Source organism: Leuciscus leuciscus (genome assembly GCF_965113295.1).
Source record: "Leuciscus leuciscus genome assembly, chromosome: 21".
In the NCBI taxonomy this organism is placed as follows: Eukaryota; Metazoa; Chordata; class Actinopteri; order Cypriniformes; family Leuciscidae; genus Leuciscus; species Leuciscus leuciscus.
Window position 1 is genome coordinate 10,341,767 of NC_138745.1, and position 21,136 is coordinate 10,362,902.

Genomic DNA, 21,136 nt, shown 5'->3' on the forward strand with positions numbered 1-21,136 from the left:
CCTGCGTCTGGATACGGACAGGACAGTGGAGGAGGAGAAACAGGCCACGGCAGCCCTCAATGACAACCTGATACGCGGAGAAGCTCTGCTAGAAAGAGCACACACAGAATTAAGAGACAGAGATGCTAGAGTCAAAGCTTGTGAAACACATTTGCAGAGGGCCCGAGCCGAAATTAACGAGCTCATCCAACAAAGACATGATCTTAAAGACGAACTGGACATTGTCCACCGTGAACTCAAACATTCATACGGACTGCAAGGTGAACTGGAGAGGGGGACACACATCACTCCGTCTCCCCTCACCAGTGAACCTGCACTTCACGGCCAAACCCCTAAAGCTAAAGAAGAAGAGGAAAGCCCACGTCCCGACGCTACCTCCTCTGTCAACTCCGTCCCGAAGGGGCGAGCCACCAGTCACCGCACAGCCTCTAAAGAACTGGACAAGCTGGCAAGAAACATCCCCACGTTCAACCCAAATCCAGCAGGGGGCAGCGACGTTCACGCATATTTAACAGACATTGATTTTCACTTGCAAACAGTGGACAGCGTCACTACGTGGGACAAGTTATATCTTCTTCGGATAACGTCTGGTCGTGCCGTACGGAGCTTCCTGGACCGTCAACCAGAGGCGGTCAAAATGGACTATGCACAATTACGACAAGCCCGGATTCGCGAATTCTCAGACCCCGAATCTGACCAAGGCATCATCGCAGCGATGGACCTCAAACAAGCTCGACTGGAAACGCCGCAAGCTTACTATGGCCGCCTACGTCAAGCCTACTTCGGTCCAAAGAATGAGGCAGACATGGAACAAGATATCAATTTCAAAACCCTCTTTCTGCGAAATCTCCACCCAAGCCAAAGTGCGCACCTGGGCGTTCTCGTTTGCCCACGGACCATGTCAATTCAACAATTGCGTGATCTGGCTCACAAAGCATATGTCAAACAAAGAACTGTATCTGAGAAACCGGCAAAACCTTCCACAATTTGCCCGATCTCAGAGCCCACTCCAGAACTGACTTTAGAGGGCGCACAACCCCCCAGGTTTCGACCCGCCAACAGAGAAACAAGATCGTTCCAACCAAACAGAGCGCAACGCGGACGAGGGGGGGGTGCCCGCCCAAGACAGTATAACGACCGTTTCGGGGGATCCTGGGACCGGCATCACTTCTCCCACAACCAAAAGGGAGGAGGCAACTGGGATGCCGACCGACACCACAGAAGAAACCGACCCCAATCTCCCCGAACAACAAGCCCAGAGAACCGACCAAGGGACCCCCCTCGACGGGACCCTGGTAAACACAAGCTGGAACAAGCCTCCAACAAAAACAGTGCAGCCACGGTTGAAGCGGCAGAACTTCTGAGCGTACTGCGAGAGTTTCTCCAAAAGAAACCTCACAAGGAAGACAAAGATAAACCAGACACTGCATGACTAACCCACAGGCCTGGACCCAACGCCACTCGCAACGCTCCCCCCGCTGACCGCCCGCCTGCCACTGTTGTTAAACCCCAGAGTGCTAAACTTGCTGCTACATTACCCAATGACAGCTCCGCTCACTCCATTCAGATGACAGCCCCACAGAACACTGCTGTCAAACCACAGACTTTTGAACTTGCTGCTACGTTACCCAATGACAGCTCCGCTCACTCCATTCAGCTGACAGCCCCACAGAACACTGCTGTCAGATCACAGACTTTTGAACTGGCTGTTACATCACCTGACAACAGCGTCACTCACTACAGCCAGCTGACAACGCCACTTCCTGAACGGGATTGCAGCAGCCCTCATGACAAGGTACCAAACAGTGCGGTCTTGTTGATCTGCACCCACAATGAGCCACCCAAAACTTACCCTGACTGCCTCTCAATCAACACACAAGACCCTACACCACAACTTCTGGGTAACCTAATTGAGAGAGGAGAGGCACGAAAACTGTACTTAACCCTTACCTTGGAAAAGGAAATGCAGATCGAAGCACTGGTGGACACCGGCTCCGATCTAACGCTTATTTCTGTTCAACTGTTTGAAAAACTCCAGTTCGAAGCTCAAAGACAAAACAGAACTCTTAAATTCCACACTTGTGAGTTGAACGTGCAGTCATACAGCCAAAATGACATCCAGCTAAGGAACGTAGCTCCCATTCACCTGGCAATCGGTCCTATGAGCATCATCCATCCAGTATATGTATCTCCGATGAACACTTATCAATTTCTCATAGGCAAGGACCTGCTGGATCGCTTTGAACCCTTGTTAGACCTCAAGCACCTACAAGTTTGGGCACAAGTGCGCGAACCCATCCCCCTCCAGCCACATAAATCCCTTGAACCAGACTGTCAAGCCACAGGGGTCACTGAAATTCCCTCAACCAACCACAAGGACAAAGCCCCCACTGCTGATCAGAGTTCAAGTTCGCTCCTCTGCACTTTCAAAACCACCCAAGGTTCTGAGAACTACTGTCCCCAGGTCGAAACGGACCTGCAGCTGCAAAATACAAACACAACAGACATTATCCTGGCACTGTGGGCAGACAACTCAGCAATCAGTCTCTCACTATTCAATGCAATCATTGAAAAGACTCCAGACCTGCCCTATACCAGCAAACGCACCCGTTTCCCTTCGAACTCAGATCCATCCTCAATGACATCTGCCAAAGGGATCTGTGCCTTGAACTTGAAATGGAATCACCGGTACTTAACCCACTACTTCCTGATCCTGGAAGATCCAGCCCACGACGTCTACATTGGAGCAGACATCTTGATTCGCCTCAAGGCTCATGTGGACATGTTTAATGAGGTTGTATGGGCTCCATTGACTTCGCAGCCACCTGTTCCCATCAGTCATGACAATCTACTGTCAGGGCAGACCATCCCTGAAGTCTGCACTCTCATCAACGAACAGGGAACAATGGTGCCGGCTTACACTAAAGGAGTCGCTGTGCGGCTCAACCTGCGACAGGGCCAAACCCTAAACCACTCACTGGCTTTCTTCCAACCTTCACCTGAGTGTGTGGAACTCGGACTCACCCTCGAAGCCACACCCCTCACTGAAGTGTCATCTCGGGTAGTATACATTCTGTTCAACAATTGCACAGCAACTGACATCAGCATCCCAAAGGCCTACCGCCTGGGATGGCTAGTCAGCCACGACTTTCATGACTTTGACCTGATATTACCCATCATCGGGCCCATTCCACCTGCACTGATACCTGAGGGACATACTGACAACACATTGTTCACAGCACCCTTCCAATTCATTGCCATCACATCTGTCATGTCGGTGGCCAAACACCATGTGTGCAGAACGGAACTGACAGAGGATCAACACCTTGCAGTGTACACAGTCTCCCACCAGCCTGTCAATGAGACTGATGCACCTGCCATGCCTGTTACAGCCAACCCGACTGATGACAAGCCGACAGATGAACCGTACCAAGGTTTCGAATCTCAAGTGCAACAAATTCTACAGGATGCTGATGCCCTCCAGGAGGATGCAGACCGCCAAAGACTACGACAAGTCCTTTACAAGTTCAAAGAATCCTTTGCAAAAGACTCTTTAGACTGTGGTCTCACCGACCTCCACACAGTGCGTATCCCAACGCACCCTGAGGCTCCTCCCACCTTCGTCAAGCAATACAAAATTCCCATCGCCTCACACGAACCTGTGCAGGAAATCATCGAATCCATGCTTGAGAAGAATGTCATCAGGCCATGCAACAGCACCTACTCGGCCCCAATATGGCCTGTTCTCAAACCTAATGGGAAATGGAGGCCCACCATTGACTATCGCAAACTGAACCAACAGGTGCCGCTGTCACGATGGCCCATGACTCAGCTGGAACAGGAAATCCCACGAATCAGAGGAGCCACCATCTTCTCTACACTCGATGTGGCCTCTGGATTCTGGACCATTCCCGTACACCCTGACGACCAACACAAGCTGGCATTCACGTTCGGCAACCGACAGTACACGTTCAACAGGTGTCCGTTCGGATATGCAAACTCACCAGCCGAGTTCAACATCTTCCTGAACAAAGCATGCCCAGACGCCAGAATGAGAGGTAACTTGATTTACGTCGACGACGTACTCATGAAAAGCACAACGGTGGCCGACCACCTCAAAGAAATTGACTATGTTTTAAACCAGTTGACCGCTGCCGGCGCCAAAATAGCCCTCCACAAAGGACAATGGTGCCGTACCAAAGTCGACTACGTCGGCCTACGCATTGGACATCATGGCATTGAACCACAAACAAACCGTATTCATGCCATCCAAAACATCAAACCTCCCTCTAACATCTCTGAACTACGAAGCTTCCTAGGAGTATGCAATTACTCCCGACAGTTCATCGAAAACTATTCAGACATCGCCAGGCCTCTAACAGCCCTGCTAAAAAAGGACTGCCCTTTCATCTGGTCAGACACACAGAAACACGCCATGGCAGAACTGAAAAGACACTTATGCACAGCACCATGCCTTGCTTACCCTGATCCACAAAAAGAATTCCACCTGGAAGCTGGGTTCTCAGATCAATGTCTCAGTGCAGCAAATCGCAGCATAAAACAACATCAAAGAACTTCTCATCTGCACAGACTCTAACTATGCCAGACTCAGTTTTGTATGCCATCTCCAGACCTGGAAACAGAATGGTTTCAAAACTGCTAACAACAAGCCTGTCAAACACCAACACCTGTTCCAGGAATGTGATAACATCACGACGACACACGATCTCGCCGTGTACTGGAAAAAGGTAAAAGGACACTCCAAACTCCCAGGCCAAGACAAAGACTTCAATGACCACACTGACGCCCTCGCAAAAGCGGGCGCCCTACACGGTGAACCGTGGAATTCCCCAAAACCCTCACCCACCCCCAACGTAGCAGTGCTAACCAGAAGCAAGAAACCATCACCTGCTACTGCACCTGCTTCGCAGATGCTGTCACTGACCCCACAAATTTCAAACAACGACCTTGCAGAAATGCAAGACTCAGACACTGCCATAAAGACTATGATTCTCCACCTCAAAGACCCCTCCCCCAACCCAATCGCACCGTCTGACATCACTGATAACTCGGATCTCAGACACTTACACAACAGCAGACACATGCTGCGTGCGCGGGACGACATTTTATGGTTTGTCACCGATGACACCACTTCGCCCAAGCTCGTTGTGCCCCGATGTCAAAGGGGGGAGATGATAAACCACGCCCACAACGCACCATACGCTGGGCACCACGGTACCAGAGCCACGTATGAGACACTTAGACAAGTGGCATACTGGCCAGGTATGCAGCAGGATGTGGCAGAGTATGTGAGAGAATGCCTGGTCTGTTGTCAGTTTCACCCAACAAACCTGACTCACAGAGCCCCGTTGCAACGCAGAGGAATCACATTTCCCTGGTCAGATCTCCAAATTGATTGGGTGGGACCGCTGCCCAGATCGAGCAGAGGTAACAAATACTTTCTCACGGTGGTGTGTCAGTTTACCAAGTGGGTAGAGTGTCTGCCAGCACCTAACGACACTGCCCAAACAACGGCATATCTCCTGATGAACCATATCTTCTCCCGATTTGGCCTACCGCTCAGAGTCAATTCTGACCGAGGAACTCATTTCACCGCAGAGATCGTGCAAAAGATCTGGAGAACTCTAGGGGTACAAGCTAAACTTCACATCAGTCACCATCCGATCTCATCCGGACAGGTAGAAAGGTCTAACCGAACGGTGGTCGCCATGTTGAGAAAATATGTGTCGGCTAACCAGAAAGACTGGGATGTGAAACTTCCCCTGGTGCTGATGGCTATCCGAGCCACACCGCAGGAATCAACGCGAGTACCGCCGTTTGAACTCATGACCGGAAGGCAGATGACCCTGCCATTACACCTGTTGTACCAACCAGGAGACCACAACCTTGTCACCGCCTATACCACTTCACAATACCTGGATGAGCTCCATAAACATTTGAAAACAACTTTCGCTTTCGCCCAGCAACACCTGAAAACCAGCGCTGACGGCCAGAAAGCATACTACGATCGAAAGGCATCCCACCAAGAACTCAGCGTGGGCGATAAAGTCCTGTACTACAGTTTCGCCTTGCCACCCAAGCAACTGTCAAAAAAGTTTCTGCCTCACTGGACTGGACCACATGAAATTGTGAACAAACTCTCTCCTGTAGCATACCAGATCCAGCTTAAACGGGGACCAAGAGAACCCGTTCTCAAATGGGTCCACCGCAATCAAATTAGAAGATATGTGGCCCGTAGTAGGGACAGACAAGAAGAGGCCAATACAAGCTAAACTCAACCGTCGCCCCTACAGGAAAGAAGACTGTCCCATCCCCCCGGGACAACCCTTGCTGATCTGTGCCTTCTTTCTTTCCCCTTCTCATCCACACCTCTCTCTCTCTTGCCTGTAACAGGATGCTGCTGTGGATTGCCATCATGTGCTTTCAGTCGACCAGAGGCCAGCCACCACCCGATGTCATCTCACCGGGGCCAGCCTCGGGAATCGTGTTGAGAGAGCAGCCTGGACTGCTTATCACAAATTGCCGAACACACACACAGAAAGTGTACGTGCGACTCGACCCTCGAAACGTCTACTGTGCACACTACCCGAGAGCAATCGCTCAATACAGTTGGGCCGGTGCCAGATGGACGGAAACAGCCCTGGACCATGCTGAAGCTGACATCGTACACATGCTGAACCAACTTGAAAAGGTGACTCTCACCCAGGCCGAACTGAGTGGACACAACAGACGGTCCAAAAGGTTCCTAGGAGCTCTGCTCGGAGCAGCCGCTGCTGTCGGCACGCTGTTCAACATTGGCATGTCCAGTGTCAACGCCGTGAACATCGCCACGGTACGAAGACATGTAACAGAAATCCAGACGGAACTCCCACAGCTGAAAGACCAACTCACCACACAAAGCGCATCCCTAACCACCATAGGCAAGACACTGAGAGGTACAGTCACCATCCTTAACACACATAGCGTCATGTTGAACCAAACTGTGAACTCCATGAAACAGATGTTCACAGTCTTCCAGAATGACTTTGCCCAAACTCAGCTGGTCACCGCATTGATGTCCGACATGCTCAGAGAAGTGGGCTCCTCCATGGACAACCTAGCCATGGGAAGGATCCCGCCTTACCTAATACCCCTGAGTCTCGTACAAACCGTGCTGGCTTCCGCCACCACCGCACCCACGGATCCGATACAAACCCATCTCGCCTACTCTTTAGGTAGCGCCATTCCACTGTACATTGACCCGGCACAGCGGGAGGTTGGCTTCCTCCTCAATCTGCCAATCATCGAATCGAGCCGAATCTACCGTCTTAAAGACATTGTCAACATCGGATTCTGGCAACGGGACACTCAGTTTAAAGTACGGACTCCAGACGTGGTAGCCTATCACGACAGCGACCCACAACTGTACCTAGCACCTAACCTACACATGTGCACCCGCACGAAAGACATTCACTATCTCTGTCCAAGCAAACCTTTCCTCAGAGACAACACAGACGGGATTTGCTGCCTGCAACATCTTGCTAACGACGCACGTTGCCCGGCTGACGCTAAACCTCGCGCACAAGTCACTGAGACGCAAGCCGAAATCGTAGGAAACCGATGGCTCGTCAACACTCCAGTGAGGTCGGCAACACTGACCTATGATCAACACGACACCGCTACCCGCGTCAATCTGCTTAACCAAAACATGTGGATCCAAGTCCCACGAGGAGCCATCCTCCACCTAGATGACCTTGCTTTGTACCATCTCCCAAGAGAAGAGTACCAAGCCGAGCTAGAGATCCCATCTTTCTTTAGGGACCGCAACTTCACTCTAGATCCCGAACTGGAAGATTGGATTGCGAAAGGGGGGCCACAAGTCATCGACATAGCACCACTGGACTCAGCCCTTCAGGCCATATCTCGACTACCCATCTTAAACACTTCACCTGTCGTCCAGGCTTGGTCTGCAGCTGATACCGCACTGTGCCTTTCCATCATCATTGGACACACATTCACCATGGGTGTGGCCTATATCCTGTACAGAAGGATCAACGCAATTCGAACCTCCACAGCCAAGCTCACAGAGGCAGTCTCCGTAGGCTTCCGGAGAAACCCTCGGAAGGACGACGCCTCACCAGAGAATGCTGAAGACCTCATCGAACTTAACCCCAGTCTTGACAACCCCTTTGCAGCCTCCTCACATCCCTGACCTGCCATCTGACCATTGTTACCGTGATGAGTCGACCAGGCCCATACACGCCCCGCCAACTCATCAAGGGGGGGAATGTAACTTAAAGACGGGTCAGAATGCCAGCTCTCCTTGATCTAATTAACTTACTGGGATCTTCACAGAACACAAAGACCCCTGTTCTCCTTGATAGCAAGAATTTACATGATTAACTTACTGACTTTCCAATCAACAAACAGGCTCTGTCCTTCCTCTACTGTCTACAAACAACAGATGGTTTTGTCATCTCAGTTACTCATTGACTGCCATTTGAATACGCTCTCTTGTCTTGAATCAGCAAAACACGAAGTTTACTACTCCACGGGAAGTCATGAGGGGCAAGGCGCCGCAATGTCGGCAATTTCACAAATCCCCTGTGGGTTCCTTAAGACACTGATTTACACCCAAACACTGATTTACACCTCAGAACAAACAAGACAGTGTCTAACCAAAAGCCATGCGAGTGGAAAACGCACGCACACACATTTACACCCTCACCCTCCCCGGCTCGGAAAGCCAAAAGTTTAACGCGTGGTGTGAACTTTGTGTGACTCCACACGCACAAACACAAAGAAACTATACTAACCCTGACCACGTGGCTTACAAATACCCTATAAACTATATAAATTGTATTTCTGGTTGTGTTTCAGGGTCTCAATACCCAAATTACTATATCTATAAGCTGTATTGTTTTATAATCAATGTAATATGCCTGTAACATCCCGAGACATCATGTATCTGTGTTATTGGATCACAGAATCACCGTTCGCGGTATCATTTTGTGCCAAACAGCCCAACGGTGTTGAATCTTTAATCCAAAATAATGGAGGATGCAGTCTTTTATTAATGTCAGGATATAAATGCTTACAAATAAGTTTATGGCTTCAGCACCAGACGGAAGAGGCGCGAACTTTTAGGAGGCGGCCGCAACACGCCCTTCCAGATGATTGGCTCTGGAACGGGAGGAAGGCGTGGCTGTGGTCCCTTCAAAAACACGCGCCAGGCTCTCTAAACTTCGCAGTCCAACAGAGAGAGAGACCTGTCCACCATTCGTCTTCCAAGAAGCTTTTCTTTTTGTTTCGTTTTTACTCTAAGTCTTATTTTCTTGATACTTTATTTCAGTTTGATGATTCTCATACAAACCACCTAATCCAACTTAAGGCTAAGTTATCTTTGAGCTAAGTTTAACGAACTCTCCGAGTTACCATAGCAACCAAACCTCGCCTCCGACGAAGCGGCTGACCACGCGTTCCAGGTGCCTTTTGTTTCACGAGACGCATACAAGAAGGGCCTCAAACAAGTACTGTATAATCTTAAATTCGCAGATCCAAAAGAAATGCTGTTTTAAGTTGCCTAGAAATTGCTATAGCCTTTGGGTTCTCGTTGAGAAGTAACATTTTTAAACTGTCTTGCCTTCTTCCTTGTTCTGATTCTCTCATACACAATCTCACATTGTTCTTAAGACTTGCATACACACTTTTCCTCAAACTCACACACACACACAGCCAAACACACACACACGTGCTCCTGAACACACACACACGCGCTCCTAGCCCTACACACACCCACGCACGTGCTCACTAAACTCCCACCTACACGCTGCCACACCTACACACACACAAAACTCTCTCTCTTTTCCCCTCTCTCATTTTCTCTTTCCCTATAACCTTATTATTATTTTATTCTGTTGCTTTGTTTTATTTTATGTCTTATTGCGATCGCTTATGTTGTTTTGTTTATGCATATTTACTCCTGCGTGATTTGAATTAGTACATGTAATCTTAGTTGTTTGATTAAAACTTCATAATCCTATGAAACTGAATCTGTCTCATATTGTTACATTGCTGAAATCCATGAGAGTGCGAATACCTCTAAAGCTCTATTTTTGTTCTACCAGTAATTAGCTAAATTGTCTATAAACCCTAGAGTATCGTTCTCTGTGGCCACAAGAAGGATATCTTGTCGGTGTTATAGACTGATAAGTTTCTGTTCAGAAATTGTGCATATTGTCTGCAGGACAGATAATTTGCACGATAAATGAATACTAACTTTACCTAAATTCCCCTAATTGAACATATAAATTCTACCTACTTATTCCCTATTTAGAATAAATTAATTTGTGTATACAGCACATTAATATTCATATCTTATGAATATTAATTCTCATTGAGCTAATAAATCCCCTTAACTGACCCAGTGTTGTTACATGATTTTCTCAGAGAAGAAAGAAGCAAACTCACTGCACTTGCTGTTTGAGAGCATTTCACTGGGAATCTGGCTTGGGGGGTTTGTCAGTCTCTCTACAGTAGCAAAAAGAGTGCGTGTGTTGTTTAAATTGCTGTTTATAATATTTGAGAAGTAAGTCTGTCTAGCTTTGCCTAGTTCCATATTGAAAGCATGCAGGCTGTCTTTGTAGATGTTATAATGGACTACTAGTTTTGTCTTCCGCCACATGCGCTCTGCTTTTGTGCATTGTCTTTTCATATTTTGCACTGCTGTTGAGTTTCTCCAAGGTGCTTTTTGTCTGCCACTCTTCTTCCTGACTTTAACAGGAGCAATATCATCAATTATATTTTTAACTTTTGAGTTAAAAGAATCAAGGAGAAAATCAACAGAGTCAGCAGATAAGCTTGGTGTTAAGGATATAGCCTTCATAAATAGTACACTAGTGTTCTCATTTAAGCATCTCTTCTTGACAGACACAGATCTAGCTTCAGTGGCAGGAGAGATCAATATATCAAAGAAAATACAGAAATGATCAGACAGTGCTACATCCTTAATAACAATCGATGAAATGTTTAGACCCTTACTGATAAGTAAATCTAGAGTGTGTCCATGATTGTGTGTGGGTCCATGTACATGCTGAGTCAGATCAAAAGTTTTTAAAACAGTTTTGATTTCTTTTGCCATATTGTTTTCTGCATTACCTATGTGAATGTTAAAATCTCCAGCAATGGCAAAACAGTCAAACTCTGAGGTAATTGTTGATAACAGTTCTGTAAAGTCCTCAGCAAAGGCTGGAGAATATTTTGGAGGCCTGTAAATAATGATAAGTAAAATGCGAGGAGCACCTTTTAACACAGTACCCAGATATTCGAAAGACGGGTAATTCCCAAATGATATTTGCTTACATTGATAGATATCTTTAAAAAGAGCAGCTAGACCCCCACCTCTCTTAACAGCTCTGCAGACACTCATAAAAGTAAAGTTAGGAGGGGCTGTTTCATTGAGGATTGTTGCACTGCAGCTGTCTTCTAGCCAGGTTTCATTTAGAAACATAAAGTCCAGGTTGTTTGTGGTTATTAAGTCGTTGACTAGAAGTGATTTATTTTTAAGTGAGCGAATGTTTAAAAGTGCTAACTTAACAGTCTTACTTTTTGTCCCCACAGCAGTCTTAGTTTGACATGTAATAGGCACCAGATTAGTTGGGTTTGCTGTACGGCTATTGAAGGCCTTAGACTTTCTATCTTGTAATAGAACAGCAATAGAGAAAGATACAGGCACACTGGGTTCCCGCTTGTTCTGTAAACATTTGAGAAAGTTACTGTTATCATAGCAGGGACCCAAAATACATCACTGAGAGCTGGTATCAGTTGTTTTTGGTTCACCTCGAGCAGATGGAGGAGGGTGTGGGCCCTGGCGTTTTGGCCGAAGAGCTCTCACAGGAGGAGGGGGCGGGCGAGCTCGGTGCGCAAGCTTCGGTGTTTGAGGTGCCTGACGTTTTTTGGTTGGTATCTGGGGGCTTGCAGCAAAAGAGTGGGATAGTCTGGTTCCAGCATGCACCAGTTCTTCCATTTTCTGTGAGAAGCACAGAAGTGGAGTTGCTGGCGAGAGGGAGAGAGTATCTGGTGAAAGGGGCTGTTGCTCAGGTGTTATCGGAGGCTGTAATATGCTGTCCTGGCTTCCCTGGCTGTTTTCCAGGAAGTTGTCCTTGGGTGCTGAATCTTGGAGCAGTTCTGATATGTCTGTCTGTGGTGAGCTCTGTGGGCAGGGCTCAGCTGAGATTGTGTCCGTGAGCAGAGGTTGTTGAGGCTCAGTGGTGTTATCATTGTCCTTGTGTGATATGTCAACTGCATGTCCATTTTGCTGCTGAAGTGAAGTCCCGTGTTCATTCATACTGTTTCCAGGTGTGTGTGTGTCGTTCAGATTTACACACACTGCAGAAGGATGATTGAGGGAGAAGTCGATATTGTCCTTTAACACTCTTGAACCAAGTTTGTTTGGGTGATGGCCATCCCGATGAAATAGTTGTCTCTGACTCCAGAAAAGATTGAAGTTGTCAATGAAGTTTACTCCTTTTATATTGCAGGTTTTTTGCAGCCATGTATTAATCCCAAGCAGCCGTGAAAACCTGTTTGTTCCTCTTGCTGTGAGTGGTCCACTGATGAATGTTTGAACTTTCAGTCTTTTAAGTGTTTCAAAAAGTTCATTGAAATCCTTCTTAAGGAGTTCTGACTGCTCTTTATGAATATCATTCTTCCCCACATGAATGATGAGTCGATTTGCAGTCTTATGTTTCATCAGAATGTTTTGAAGTTCCCTGTTTATATCAGAAGTTGTAGCTTGTGGAAGGCAGCATATAGTTGTATCCCTGCTGCTAATGTTTCTGATTATGGAGTCCCCCACTATCAGAGTCCTGGGCTCGGCTGTGCTCTGAGCTGAGTGCCGTTGTCTGCTCGACCTTGAGCGCCAGCGTGGCCGAGCGGTCTAAGGCGCTGGATTAAGGCTCCAGTCTCTTCGGGGGTGTGGGTTCGAATCCCACCGCTGCCAAGACAGCCTTTTAGAAGGCACTTGTGTAGGCTATGCCTGAGCGAAAAGACTGGAGAAGTGACACTGCCTGCTCCCGGTCTCTTCCAAACTCAGCCGCTTTTGCTTTCCTTGGCCGAACTCAGTGGGCTTCAGAGCCTGACGATGAAGGTCCGCACGCCACCGTTTTCTCTATTTCTGAAAAAAATGGCCAGAAAATGGCCCGTGAAAGGTGCCACGTCGGGGTAGCGTGGCCGAGGTGTCTAAGGCGCTGTATTTAGGCTCCAGTCTCTTCGGGGGCGTGGGTTCGAATCCCACCGCTGCCAAGACAGCCTTTTAGAAGGCACTTGTGTAGGCTATGCCTGAGCGAAAAGACTGGAGAAGTGACACTGCCTGCTCCCGGTCTCTTCCAAACTCAGCCGCTTTTGCTTTCCTTGGCCGAACTCAGTGGGCTTCAGAGCCTGACGATGAAGGTCCGCACGCCACCGTTTTCTCTATTTCTGAAAAAAATGGCCAGAAAATGGCCCGTGAAAGGTGCCACGTCGGGGTAGCGTGGCCGAGGTGTCTAAGGCGCTGTATTTAGGCTCCAGTCTCTTCGGGGGCGTGGGTTCGAATCCCACCGCTGCCAAGACAGCCTTTTAGAAGGCACTTGTGTAGGCTATGCCTGAGCGAAAAGACTGGAGAAGTGACACTGCCTGCTCCCGGTCTCTTCCAAACTCAGCCGCTTTTGCTTTCCTTGGCCGAACTCAGTGGGCTTCAGAGCCTGACGATGAAGGTCCGCACACCACCGTTTTCTCTATTTCTGAAAAAAATGGCCAGAAAATGGCCCACGAAAGGTGCCACGTCGGGGTAGCGTGGCCGAGGGGTCTAAGGCGCTGGATTTAGGCTCCAGTCTCTTCGGGGGCGTGGAATTGCAATCTGCAGGGAGGGGGGCCTCCAGGAGTGTAACTGCCTCCCCCCTGTATTTAGGAGGCCTTTCCACCTGTTGAGGAGCTCCTTCAAGGCACGTCGAATTTCAACGGATTTATCTGTGGAGAAGTGAGACATTTCAAGAAAAAATTGGCGAAAATGGCCCACGGAAGGCACTCCAACAAGGTAGCGTGGCCAAGCGGTCTAAGGCGCTGGATTAAGGCTCCAGTCTCTTCGGGGAGCGTGGGTTCGAATCCCACCGCTGCCAGCAGTGGTTTTAAAGAGGGCCTGACACCTTAAGTGTGCTCCGAGAAGGCGCAAATGCGGCTGAAAATCTGCACCCTCTTGAATCAGGGACAACAATAACCTACAATTATTATAATGTCACTTCAACAATGAGTTTAAATATAATAACAATGTATAGTCTATAAAAATGGAGTTGGCCAATTTGACTCATTGAGAGTTTTTGGTGAACTGACAGCTACTTCATGATTTTGAGGTGGCTGCCATTTTGGAATATGGCCCAAAGGCTTTGATTAGGTAATTCAGTTGTGTTTGATTAGAGACGGAATTGCAATCTGCAGGGAGGGGGGCCTCCAGGAGTGTAACTGCCTCCCCCCTGTATTTAGGAGGCCTTTCCACCTGTCGAGGAGCTCCTTCAAGGCACGTAGAATTTCAACGGATTTATCTGTGGAGAAGTGAGACATTTCAAGAAAAAATTGGTGAAAATGGCCCACGGAAGGTGCTCCAAAAGGTAGCGTGGCTGAGCGGTCTAAGGCGCTGGATTAAGGCTCCAGTCTCTTCGGGGGTGTGGGTTTGAGTCCCACTGCTGCCAAGACAGCCTTTTAGAAGGCACTTGTGTAGGCTATGCCTGAGCGAAAAGACTGGAGAAGTGACACTGCCTGCTCCCGGTCTCTTCCAAACTCAGCTGCTTTGGCTTTCCTTGGCCGAACTCAGTGGGCTTCAGAGCCTGACGATGAAGGTCCGCACGCCACCGTTTTCTCTATTTCTGAAAAAAATGGCCAGAAAATGGCCCACGAAAGGTGCCACGTCGATTCGAATCCCACCGCTGCCAGCAGTGGTTTTAAAGAGGGCCTGACACCTTAAGTGTGCTCCGAAAAGGCGCAAATGCGGCTGAAAATCTGCACCCTCTTGAATCAGGGACAACAATAACCTACAATTATTATAATGTCACTTCAACAATGAGTTTAAATATAATAACAATGTATAGTCTATAAAAATGGAGTTGGCCAATTTGACTCATTGAGAGTGTTATGTTCATCGGATTAAGTGTTTTAGGTTTCACACTTGGGACTCTAATTTTGAAAATTACCAGACTAAGCAATGGAGCAGCCATTTTAGTTTCAGTTTGCTCAGCTTTCTCAAGCATTAAGCTCCATGTGACTGCCGCTCCAGTTTTCTTTAATGTTCATGCCTTCGAAAGCATTGTCAGTAAGTAATTATTGTAAAATGTGTAAATTGAGAATATTTTCTTTATTTCCTAAGTGTTGTTTTATACACCAATTGCTCAACTGGTAACTCTGCTCTGTCAGCCTTTATATTGTGTATATATTTTGTATTCCTTTTACTAAAAGCAATTTATTTGTGTATTGTTTTTGATAGTTTCACTCTCCTTTGAAGCATATTGGAGTAAACATCAGGAGTTTTGAAAACTACACCCTGGCTCCAGTCTTTATTTGAAGGGAGTTTGGCTTGCTGCTAAATTGTGTTCACACATATGGAAACACACAAGGAGAGCAGTATAGTGAAATGACATAAACTCAGCTGGCTGAACATCTTGGAAGAAGCATACAGCAGCAAGTAGTGAGCATCATGGCTGAAAGGTATCCAAAAGACACCACATTAGGAAAGATACAAAGTAAAAGTAACAGAACATCTGACACATCCTCTAAAAGTTCCATAAGAACTTCAAGATCCTCAAGATCTTCAGTTGGTGTTGCTGCATCACGTGCTAGAGCTAAGGCAGAGGCAGCACGTGCACGAGTTACCTTTTCAGAGAGAGAAATTGCAATTAAGGTGGACTCAGCCAGACTACAAGCTAACTTGGAAGCCCTACATCTTGAAAAAGAGGCTGCAGCTGCTAGTGCAGAAGCAGATATATTAGAAGCAGCAGAGTTTGAGGAGGAGGAGCCATATGAAAGGAAAAGTCACTCTTCATCAGCACAAAGCACAGAAAAACGTGTTTGTGATTATGTCAGGGACCAAGCTACATATCTCAGTAAGCAGGCCGACTTAGCCGCTGATCAGTCTCATGATTGCAAATCTGAACCAGACCAAGTAAAGGATCAGAACCAGTTTACCTCTCAAACTGAACCAAATATAGTGCATGTGAATGATAACCAGTATGTCGTACTTGATGCATGTTCTACATCTTCATCTCTAAGAGTACCAAAACTGCAACAAGTAAAACTCCCAAGAAACATGAAAAAGGAGTCAATAGAAACACCAGTCAGCAATAAATGGCAGCAACAGGCTAAGTGCAGTGGTGTATCCAGATCTTTGCCACAACACTCAGAAACGTCAGGCATGATGGACCTAGTGAAATATCTTGCACGTCGTGAGCTGGTGAGCAGTGGTTTGACACGCTTTGATGATCGCCCTGAAAGTTACAGAGCCTGGAGGTCCTCTTTTATCAACACAATCAAAGACTTGGGTCTTACAGCCAGTGAGGAGCTAGACTTGTTGTCAAAGTGGCTTGGTAAGGAATCTTCAGAATGCGTGAGACGTCTCAGGGCAGTTCACATAGGAAACCCAGACACAGCCTTGAAAATGGTCTGGAACAGACTTGATGAATTCTGTGTTTTCTCTGATGCGTCTACAAAGGCCATAGGAGCTGTAGCATATCTAAGGGCAGTAGATGGAGATGGACAGATCAGCATCGGCTTCATCTTAGGAAAAGCAAAACTGACACCAAAAACCAGCCTACCATTCCCCGATTAGAGCTTTGTGCTACAGTCTTAGCAGTGGAGGTAGCAGAACTCATTGTTCAAGAGATTGACTTCAAACCGGACGCTATTACCTTCTACAGTGATAGCAAAGTTTTACTTGGCTACATCTATAACGAAACTAAACGTTTCTACGTCTATGTCCACAACAGGGTGCAGAGAATCAGACAATTTTCAGAACCAAAGCAATGGCGATACATACCCACAGAGCACAATCCTGCTGACATTGCTTCCAGGTCCATCCATGCATCTCAACTCGTGAAATCTAACTGGTTTACAGGTCCGGCATTCCTGCATAATCCACATGAAGATGACTTCATTATGACAGACAACTTTGCGCTTGTGGACCCAGATTCAGATACAGAAATCAGGCCAATCGTGACAGCTTGCACCACAGGAATGAAGGATAAACAACTCATCTCTGACAGGTTTCAGAGGTTCTCCTCTTGGAAATCCTTACAAAGAGCCATTGCATCGCTCATCCATGTAGCTTGCTCTTTTAGATCCACCAATGAATCCAACACATGCAGCGGTTGGCACCTTTATTCACAAGCACGCACTGTAAGTGAGCTGTTAAAAGCCAAGAATGTGATAATCCACTCTGTGCAAAAGGAATCATTCAGCAAGGACATCGAAACACTCTCTAAGGGAGGACACTTGAGCAGCAAAGTTCCACTCTCAAAACTGAATCCTTTCTTAGATGAGGACGGCCTACTCCGAGTCGGAGGCAGATTAAAACTGGCAGATTTAAGCTACCCAGAGAAAAACCCATTCATCTTACCTGGCAAGCATCACGTTTCTGCGTTACTCATAAGGCACTACCATGAATGTGTGGAGCACCAAGGCCGCATATTCACAGAAGGGGCCATTCGTGCTGCTGGATTATGGCTTATTGGAGGCAAGAGATCCATAAGCAGCATTCTTCATGGATATGTAACCTGTCGTAAACTTCGTGGTAAACTAGAAATGCAGAAAATGTCAGACTTGCCACCAGAACGACTAAGTGTGTCACCACCCTTTACTTACACTGGCTTAGATGTCTTTGGGCCTTGGACAGTGGTAGCTCGCCGCACAAGAGGAGGTCAAGCTCTCAGTAAACGCTGGGCGGTGCTTTTCACCTGCATGAGCACCCGTGCAGTTCACATTGAAGTCATTATGTCTATGGACTCTTCAAGTTGTATCAATGCACTTCGCAGGTTTTTCGCGATCCGTGGCCCTGCAAAACAACTGCACTCAGACTGTGGAACCAACTTTGTTGGTGCTTGCAACGAGCTTGAATTCCACAAAGTTATTAAAGAAACAAAGGTGCAAAGATACATCAATGACGAGGGATGCACATGGGTTTTCAACCCACCACACTCCTCCCATATGGGAGGTGCATGGGAGCGAATGATTGGTCTGGCTCGTAGAATTCTTGACTCAATGCTGATGCGGGAAGGACACTCTAACCTCTCCGATGAAGTGCTTTGTACACTTATGGCAGAAGTGACAGCAATTATTAACAGTAGGCCTCTCGTACCTGTTTCTATGGATGCAGACTCACCCTTGATTCTTACCCCTGCAATGCTCTTGACACAAAAAGCAGGTTCTTCACCTCCAGCAGGAGACTTCTCTGAAAAGGACATCTACAAACGCCAATGGCGGCAAGTACAGAGCCTAGCCAACCAATTTTGGTGTCGTTGGAAACAGGAATATCTGCAAACACTGCAGGTTCGTCACAAATGGCAGGAGCCATACGCAAACATCCAGGAGGGTGACATAGTACTACTAAAGGACAATCAAGTGGCCCGAAATGAATGGCCTATGGCACTCGTCACAAGTGTTTTCCCTGGTCAAGATGGAAAGGTTCGAAAGGTTGAACTTAAAGTGACTAAAGAAGGGTCCAGCAAAACTTTCTTGAGGCCTATATCTGAAGTCATTCTCCTGCTTAGAAAATAAGAAAACTCCTTTAAACAGTTGGTATAGATGACATCTTTATAGATGTCAGGCGGGGAGTGTTATGTTCATTGGATTAAGTGTTTTAGGTTTCACACTTGGGACTCTAATTTTGAAAATTACCAGACTAAGCAAGGGAGCAGCCATTTTAGTTTCAGTTTGCTCAGCTTTCTCAAGCATTAAGCTCCATGTGACTGCCGCTCCAGTTTTCTTTAATGTTCATGCCTTCGAAAGCATTGTCAGTAAGTAATTATTGTAAAATGTGTAAATTGAGAATATTTTCTTTATTTCCTAAGTGTTGTTTTATACACCAATTGCTCAACTGGTAACTCTGCTCTGTCAGCCTTTATATTGTGTATATATTTTGTATTCCTTTTACTAAAAGCAATTTATTTGTGTATTGTTTTTGATAGTTTCACTCTCCTTTGAAGCATATTGGAGTAAACATCAGGAGTTTTGAAAACTACACCCTGGCTCCAGTCTTTATTTGAAGGGAGTTTGGCTTGCTGCTAAATTGTGTTCACACATATGGAAACACACAAGGAGAGCAGTATAGAGAGTTTTTGGTGAACTGACAGCTACTTCATGATTTTGAGTTGGCTGCCATTTTGGAATATGGCCCAAAGACTTTGATTAGGTAATTCAGTTGTGTTTGATTAGAGACGGAATTGCAATCTGCAGGGAGGGCGGCCTCCAGGAGTGTAACTGCCTCCCCCCTGTATTTAGGAGGCCTTTCCACCTGTCGAGGAGCTCCTTCAAGGCACGTAGAATTTCAACAGATTTATCTGTGGAGAAGTGAGACATTTGAAGAAAAAATTGGTGAAAATGGCCCACGGAAGGCGCTCCAACAAGGTAGCGTGGCCGAGCGGTCTAAGGCGCTGGATTAAGGCTCCAGTCTCTTCGGGGGCGTGGGTTCAAATCCCACCGCTGCCAAGACAGCCTTTTAGAAACCACTTGTGTAGGCTATGCCTGAGCGAAAAGACTGGAAAAGTGACACTGCTTGCTCCCGGTCTCTTCCAAACCCAGCCGCTTTTGCTTTCCTTGGCCGAACTCAGGGGGTCTAAGGCGCTGGATTTAGGTTCCAGTCTCTTCGGGGGCGTGGGTTCAAATCCCACCGCTGCCAGCAGTGGTTTCAAAGAGGCCCTGACACCTTAAGTGTGCTCCAAAAAGGCGCAAATGCGGCTGAAAATCTGCAACCTCTTGAATCAGGGACAACAATAACTTACAATTATTATAATGTCACTTCAAAAATGAGTTTAAATATAATAACAATGTATAGTCTATAAAAATGGAGTTGGCCAATTTGACTCATTGAGAGTTTTTGGTGAACTGACAGCTACTTCATGATTTTGAGTTGGCTGCCATTTTGGAATATGGCCCAAAGGCCTTGATTAGGTAATTCAGTTGTGTTTGATTAGAGACGGAATTGCAATCTGCAGGGAGGTCGCCCTCCAGGAGTGTAACTGCCTCCCCCCTGTATTTAGGAGGCCTTTCCACCTGTCGAGGAGCTCCTTCAAGGCACGTAGAATTTCAACGGATTTATCTGTGGAGAAGTGAGACATTTCAAGAAAAAATTGGCGAAAATGGCCCACGGAAGGCGCTCCAACAAGGTAGCGTGGCCGAGCGGTCTAAGGCGCTGGATTAAGGCTCCAGTCTCTTCGGGGGCGTAGGTTCGAATCCCACAGCTGCCAAGACAGCCTTTTAGAAGGCACTTGTGTAGGCTATGCCTGAGCAAAAAGACTGGAGAAGTGACACTGCCTGCTCCCGGTCTCTTCCAAACTCAGCCGCTTTTGCTTTCCTTGGCCGAACTCAGTGGGCTTCAGAGCCTGACGATGAAGGTTCGCACGCCACCGTTTTCTCTTTTTCTGAAAAAAATGGCCTGAAAATGGCCCACGAAAGGTGCCACGTTGGGGTAGCGTGGCCGAGGGTTCTAAGGCGCTGGATTTAGGCTCCAGTGTCTTCAGGGGCGTGGGTTCGAATCCCACCGCTGCCAGCAGTGGTTTTAAAGAGGGCCTGACACCTTAAGTGTGCTCCGAAAAGGCACAAATGCGGCAGAAAATCTGCACCCTCTTGAGTCAGGGACAACAATAACCTACAATTATTATAATGTCACTTCAACAATGAGTTTAAATATAATAACAGTGTAGTCTATAAAAATGGAGTTGGCCAATTTGACTCATTGAGAGTTTTTGGTGAACTGACAGCTACTTCATGATTTTGAGTTCGCTGCCATTTTGGAATATGTGACCCGTCACGGAAACCAGGGACACAAGTCGACAGCACAACTTTCGAGCAAAATGAGAAAGAAGCGTTTTTTTTTCAAAATTTGTGATTTTCGTTTTTTTGCAGA

At 47.0% G+C, this 21,136-nt stretch overlaps 1 protein-coding gene across 2 annotated transcripts; it reads left to right on the forward strand.

The window, feature by feature from the left end:
- The first annotated feature begins 15,252 nt into the window (after window positions 1-15,252).
- LOC309485588 (uncharacterized protein) lies at window positions 15,253-19,335 on the forward strand. Of its 2 annotated transcripts, XR_014201241.1 has the most exons (3): window positions 15,253-15,337; window positions 15,509-15,729; window positions 19,200-19,335. XR_014201241.1 is itself a non-coding variant. In XM_082152503.1 (2 exons), exon 1 carries the CDS (start codon window positions 17,173-17,175, stop codon window positions 18,787-18,789), a length of 1,617 nt encoding a protein of 538 aa, XP_082008629.1. In that variant the 5' UTR covers window positions 16,985-17,172; the 3' UTR covers window positions 18,790-19,028; window positions 19,200-19,335. The 2 variants fall into 2 exon arrangements, 1 of the variants encoding a protein (XP_082008629.1); XM_082152503.1 differs by lacking the exons at window positions 15,253-15,337; window positions 15,509-15,729 and adding an exon at window positions 16,985-19,028.
- The last annotated feature ends 1,801 nt before the right edge of the window (window positions 19,336-21,136 follow it).